Genomic DNA, 6,737 nt, shown 5'->3' on the forward strand with positions numbered 1-6,737 from the left:
TATTTTACAACAGAAAGATTCAGTACTTCTCCATTGTGGCTTTCCTCAGCCTTCCTTCCAGATGTAACTTCACAAATAGCATGACCTGGTGCACTGAGACCTTCCTGGAATTACAGCAAGGAAGGCAAACATCACTACTGATGCATGGTGAGCTACAGTGCTGGGAGTACCTTCATCATCGTTATTCTTACCATTTACAGAGCTGACCAAGTGTACAAACTTACTGCACTAGAAAGGAGGTTGTGATTTTGGGTCACTTCTGTTTCTGTTCTGAATCTGGCTTGGGATTTTTTCTCATTTAAGCAGCAGACAGTTTCTCGGCAAGGCTGAAAGCAAAGACACTTGTTTAACGGAGGACTAATAAGATCAACTATCCTCTCGCACTGCAAAGGGAAACCCCCCCCCCAAACCAACGGCCCATGGGCAGCAAACGCACGGGCTGGCACAGCATCAGTACAGGACATGCACCCTGTGTCCGTGTCCGCGCCCCCGCCCCGGCCCGCTGCACGCTGCCCTGCACCAGCTCCGGGCGCACCCCGCTCTGCGAACTCCAGCCCAGGCCCGGCCGGCTTCAGGCAGGACCCGCGCGCCCGCTGTTCCGCTCCGTGACAGGGCGCGCGCACGGAGCCGCCAGCCTCTCACGCATGCGCATTACAGTAGGGGCGCGAGCGAGACACTCCCAAAACAAGACAGCTTACTACGCATGCGCATTGGTGAGGCCGCATTCTCGCCCCTTCCGTGCCCGGCATGCTTGCCACGCATGCGTAAAAAGGATGAGGTTAAAAAAACTCGACTCGCCCACCGCGATCGTGTGGCACACATGCCTATTGGAGGAGGGGCGGAAACGATTCCCTTCGACACCCACTGGGAGCGCCTGGCGTGCATGCGCACTTAGTGAGGCGACTCCCGCAGGACCGTAAGGAGCATGCGCATCTGGAGCGCGAGCTTGCGCCCTCCTTCTCCAGCGCGGGTGCATGCGCAGTAGAGGATCGGAAGCGGCGTCCGGGCGCAGCGGAAGCTGCTCGCTCCTTTCTGCTCGCGGGCGGCCATCATGGTGAGTGCGTGCGGCCGCGGCCTCCGCCACCAGCCCGGGATTCCGCCCCTGCCCCCCTCCGCCCGGCGCGGTGGGAGCCGGGCCCCGCAGGGCGCTGAGCCGCCCCCTCCCAGTGACCGGAGCGGGGCCGGGGCTGGGGCCTGGGGACCCCGGGCGGGACCACACTCAGGGAACGTGTTCTGCGGAGCGGGGCTCGGCCACGTCTCCATTGGCGCCTGCTGCCCCCCACCCCCGAGGGGGGCCTAAACCTCCGGTCCATTGGCGGCCTCACGGGCCGGGCCCCCAGTCGCTTGGCTGGCGGGGCCGGTGGCCGGGTGAAGGCGCTGGGCCGGGCTGCCGTTGCCAGATTTTGCACAACCTGCCGCCCCTGGCCTGTCACGCTGGAAGCGAGCGTGCGTCTCCCGCGCCACCTTGGACCGGCACCGTCAGCACTGAGCTTATAGCCAGATTAACGCACTCCCCCGACACACACACCCCCACGCGCGCACATCCAGCCGTAAACTCTGAGGGGGCATATTCCACCCCCGACCCTTCGTGTGGTGCCTGCCACCGAGCTGGTCCCACCCCCCGCAGCCCAGTCCTTGCCTCCCGTTTCTAGGGATAAGATATATTACCCCTCTAGCAGGGGAGGGAAATGCGGGGTGCAGTTTGCTTGGAGTATGATTGAGTCCTGACTGAAATGCAAGTGAAATTGTGGGCCACGTCTGTCTGTCTGTTCCCTGGTTTCCCTTCTCCTGGAGGGGCCTCCTCTGTCTTACCTGAGCTTACCTCTAACGAGGGATTTTCAAATTACATGTACAATAGAAACACAAGACAAGAAGGAATCGCTGCATCTTCTGAATTCTAAACTGAAACTGATCTGAATGTGCTAGATCTTCTGTCCCATGGGGCAAAACAGCCCCTGCAATTGAAGGTTTTGTAGATAGCAATTCCTGGTTTTGGTCATATTACTTGTGTGCACACTCTTAATTTTAGTAAATCATTTTTTCCAGGTGTTCAAACGTTACGTTGAGATTGGCCGAGTTGCCTACATCTCCTTTGGGCCACATGCTGGCAAGCTGGTGGCAATTGTGGATGTTATTGACCAGAACAGGGTAAGCTTAGAGACCTTTAGTCTTTCCTCTCCCCAATTCTTTCATCCTCTATTTTAAAGGTATTTTTTTGTACAATATTGATTAAAATACTTCAGTTTTCTATATATCAGTTTTTCCAAGGGGTTTACAATGTTAAGGAAAATGGATTACAAATACTCATGTGCACTTCAGGCTTTAAAAATTAATCTTTGTATGGAAACTCTTGTAAGGCTCCAAAAAGTTAATTTTTCAAACAGTTATGTTTCCCCTCTCAGGATCAATAATAAAGATTAGAAGGAAGGTCCGCTGGTGGATCAGTAACTGGTTAAAAAACAGAAAACAAAGGATAGGAATAAATGGATAGTTTTCAGAATGGAGAGAGGTAAGTAGTGGTGTCTCCTAGGGATCTGTAGTGGGATAGTTAAGCGCAAAGCAGACTGCGAGGAGTTACAAAGGAGTCTCAGAACTAGGCAACAACATGGTAGATGAAATTGAATGTTGATAATTACAACGTAATGCATATTGGAAAACATAATCCCAACTATACATACGAAATGATGGGGTCTAAATTAGCTGTTACCACTCAGGAAAGAGCTTGGAGTCATTGTGGATAATTCTCTGAAAACATCCACTCACTGTGCAGCGGCAGTCAAAAAAAGCTAACAATGTTAGGAACCATAAGGAAAGGGATAGATAATAAGACAGTAAATACCATGTCATTATATAAATCCATGATACACCCACACCTTGAATACAGTGCAGTTCTGGTTGCCCCATCTCAAAAAGATATTAGAATTGGAAAACGTAATCGAAGGGCAACAAAAATGATGAGGAGTATGGCTCATAAGAACATACTACTTCACACAGTGTACAGTCAACCTGTGGAACTCGTTGCCCAGAGATGTTGTGAAGGTCAAAAGTATAACTTGGTTAAAAAAAGAACTCTAGATACGTTCCATGGAGAATATCAATGGCTATTAGCCAAGACAGTCAGGGATGCAACCCTATGCTTTGGGTGTCCCTAGCTTCTGACTTGCAGCTTCTGACAGATGGGATGGATCGCTCAATAAATTGCCTTGTTCTGTTCATTCCCTCTGAAGTACCTGGCATTGGTCACTGTCAGAAGACAGGATACTGGGCTAGATGGATCATTGGTCTGGGCCTGTATGGCCATTCTTGCATTCATATCTTTCTAACAGGAGCTGAATACCTGTATTGGATTCTTGTGATTGGCAGAGGGACACTACCTCCAAACAAACCTCATCACAGTTTCTGCTTTTTTTTAAATTTTTCCTGTCTTTTATTTGTACTCGTTTTCTTTAACTTTTTGCTTCCTGAGTCTCCCTGCTCATCGACTGAACCTGTAGTCATATATAAAATGAACTGTTCCTTCTTGCATTAGGGAGGGGGAAGTTGCACAGAAGTTTTCTGAACCTTTAGTTGCACCTGTGGGAGAACATGCATGGATGAGGGAAAGGGGATGCATCTGAGATTATGAAAGTTTCCCAGTCCAAACTCTTTCCTTTGTCTCCCTTGGCCTTCTGTGTTGCGGAAACAATGCTTTAAATAAATGCCAGTTGATCTTGCCATAGAGTTTGGATAGTGTACTCCACTCTTGTTATGTTCTCTAGTGTTCCAAATGCATAGTGCTCTCTTCCAGTTTGTAACACTTTCTTCATGTTGATGGGTCACAGTTTATTTGGAAGTAACTTTCTGTAGTCTGTCATGGTATATTGGAAAAATGTTAGTGAACCCATTCAATCACTCTTGTTCTAGGCGCTAGTTGATGGCCCCTGCAGTGGTGTAAGAAGGCAGGCTATGCCCTTCAAGTGCATGCAGCTAACCGATTTTGTACTCAAATTCCCGCACAGGTGAGTTGTCCTTCGTTTTGGGCTGTGCAAAAGGTACTGACTGTTTAAATCTGACTTAATGTGAAACTAATTTACATTTTTTGATTTGGTGTAATTTTGTTTCTACATTTTAGAAAAGATATGGATATATAGGGGTTTTCTTAAGTTATCCCTAGGGTCTAAATTTCAGAACTAATCATCTTTCATAATGTACTAAGTGATTTAATGTGTGTGCTGTTAAGACCTGGCAGACCATATGATCGTGGTTAAATGTATTGGATTCATTGCTATGAGTAGCAGATTTGACTGAGGCAGATACTGGGCTGTATTACGTACAAGGAAAAATTATAAATTAATCACAGTAATGCATAACTTCATGCGTTGTCTCCTAAACAATAGACTATGGCTACATATTCAAAGTGAAGTATTCAAGATGTTCTTTATTTGGAGAACTATGTACCCTATATGTAGGTGGATTGAATTCCAAGTCTTTTCTCTCCAGCTTTTGTGATACATAAAATCACTAAGCCACAATCACTATTGGGTACAACTATGAGACCTACTATGCTGATAAAGCTTCCATAACTTTGAACTCATAACTTCTGTTTTTTACTAACCATTTTAGATGAATGCCAGGAGAATAGTATCCCAGTGCATTTTTCTAGATTGCCCCTCCCTTCAGTCCTAACTGCCAACACCAGAAAGAAGTTTAGTATACTTTTACAGGACTTCAATTACATTTGCTGTGTGTTTAGTACATGTCAAAGGTGCTAAAGATGTAACCTGTCTACTTGGTGTTTGACTTCACTTATTTAAAATTGAAAGCTGGAGCAGCACCAAAGGAATTGATTTGTGTATGATGAAGATGCAAATAATATTTATATGAGATTGTTTGTTTAAATGCAGTGCTCGTCAGAAGCATGTGCGAGTTGCCTGGGAGAAAGAAAATATTAATGAAAAATGGATAGGTACAAGGTGGGCAAAGAAGATTGAAGCCAGAGAAAAGGTATGTTTGATCTGCAGTGTGATATAAAATACTCAACACTGCACTTAGCATGTTACTAAAGTTGTCAAATATAATCTAGTAGAAAAGTTGAGATTAAGTTTGCAGAGTAAGACTAAAGGCAGAGAAAACATGGGTTGTCAAGTTGTAAAGTCAGTTGTGTTATTGAAAACCAAATGGTTTTACCACTAAATTTAATCATCTATTTTTCTGCTTTGCCATCTCTACAAAATGTGTTTTGCCTGTTGTCTGCATCATCAGATACTTCCCAGCTATGGAGATAAATGGCATGTACACTGATTTGTAAAACCACCACTAAAATGAATTTACAAAGTTCTTTTGAGTTGTCTGGTTGAAAAGCACAAAATATTTATTTTTTGCAAAGTTACATTTAACTAAGAAATTAAACACTGAAGATTTCAGTTACCTTTTAACTGAAGTGCAAATTTTCTTCAACAGAAAGCCAAGATGACAGACTTTGATCGCTACAAGGTCATGAAGGCAAAGAAAATGGTAAGTGGTTAAATGTATAGCTGTCTTTGGATAGTTGATTTGTGGTGTGTTACAAGCAAATCTAGCTCTTTATTCTGAATCAGATTCAAATACATAATTCCTTATACTAATTTTTCTGTTCTTTTTGGAATCAGACTTGCAGAAAACTTGAGAAGCAATATAAATTTGACCTTTGAGTTCACTGATGCTTGTTCATCACTGTTTTTCTTTTGAAACACTTAATTCAAGTTCAGTCTATATTTCTCTCCTTTAAGTCCGTGCTAGCCTTCAAGGCTATGTACCAGACATCTCTGCAGTTGAGAACTGAAGTTGTCTCCAAAATTCATTGATCCTTTGTGAGGGATTGCTCTTGACAATATGAAACACTACTTTTCCTCTTTTTCTCAGAGCTACGTATTGCTGTAATAGCAGTGCTGCCAACCTGTGAAAAAATAAACTGACTAGGAGTCTCACCCAGACTTGTAGCAGTCCTTTGCCACTTGGGCCATCGAAGTTTCTGAAATATGTCACGCCACTATATATAGTGCATGTGATATCTTTCTGCGATTTCAGTAAAACCTACATCTGCTGAACAAACAGTGATTATGCTAAAAGGAGAGAATTTGAAAACCCAGAAAGTCATGAGTAGCACAGATGTCTATAGATTGTTCATTTGCTGCTCTTATTAGACTTAATGTTACAAAATTATTCCTTTAATTTACAGAGGAACAGGATCATCAAGCATGAAGTAAAGAAGCTCCAGAAGCAATCTTCCAAAAAAGCATAAACTGTCAGTAGTCAAATAAAGTTCCAGTTTACTATACATTTAGTGTCTGTCTTTGTGTTGTAATATTTACAAATATTAAGGTAATGTGTATAGATCACTTAGGGTCTTACCCAACAATAAGTAGCTGCCTGAGCAATTTACATTGCTATGAGTTGGCGGTGCTCAACACATCACGAGAGCAGGCCCTAAACCAGCAATGAGAAATGAGTGAGTTACTGCTCGCTTTTCATGTGCTTCTGGACTACAGTACCTATAATGTTGCATACCCAAGTTAATAGTAAATAGCCATTAAAATCCTCAAATATATTTTATAGCAATTTGCTATGGAAAAAATGTAGCATTGATGAAGCTACTTTACAAAAAATCATACTTGAAACACAGGATTATTGAAGTAGAGTACGATCTTTCTGTACAAATCCAGGGTGTAGGTTAAAGTGCGACGTTGCCTCGGTGTGAAGCAAGAAACAATCCCTGCCCT

The 6,737-nt window shown here is 44.1% G+C and overlaps 1 protein-coding gene across 1 annotated transcript; it reads left to right on the forward strand.

The window, feature by feature from the left end:
* Positions 1–921: 921 nt before the first annotated feature.
* Positions 922–6,295, forward strand: RPL14 (ribosomal protein L14). The gene is made up of 6 exons (XM_074943287.1): positions 922–1,054; positions 2,047–2,148; positions 3,904–3,998; positions 4,884–4,983; positions 5,440–5,493; positions 6,197–6,295. Exons 1-6 carry the CDS (start codon positions 1,052–1,054, stop codon positions 6,257–6,259), a joined length of 417 nt encoding a protein of 138 aa, XP_074799388.1. The 5' UTR covers positions 922–1,051; the 3' UTR covers positions 6,260–6,295.
* The last annotated feature ends 442 nt before the right edge of the window (positions 6,296–6,737 follow it).

The sequence above is a fragment of the Natator depressus genome, chromosome 2 (genome assembly GCF_965152275.1).
Source record: "Natator depressus isolate rNatDep1 chromosome 2, rNatDep2.hap1, whole genome shotgun sequence".
In the NCBI taxonomy this organism is placed as follows: Eukaryota; Metazoa; Chordata; order Testudines; family Cheloniidae; genus Natator; species Natator depressus.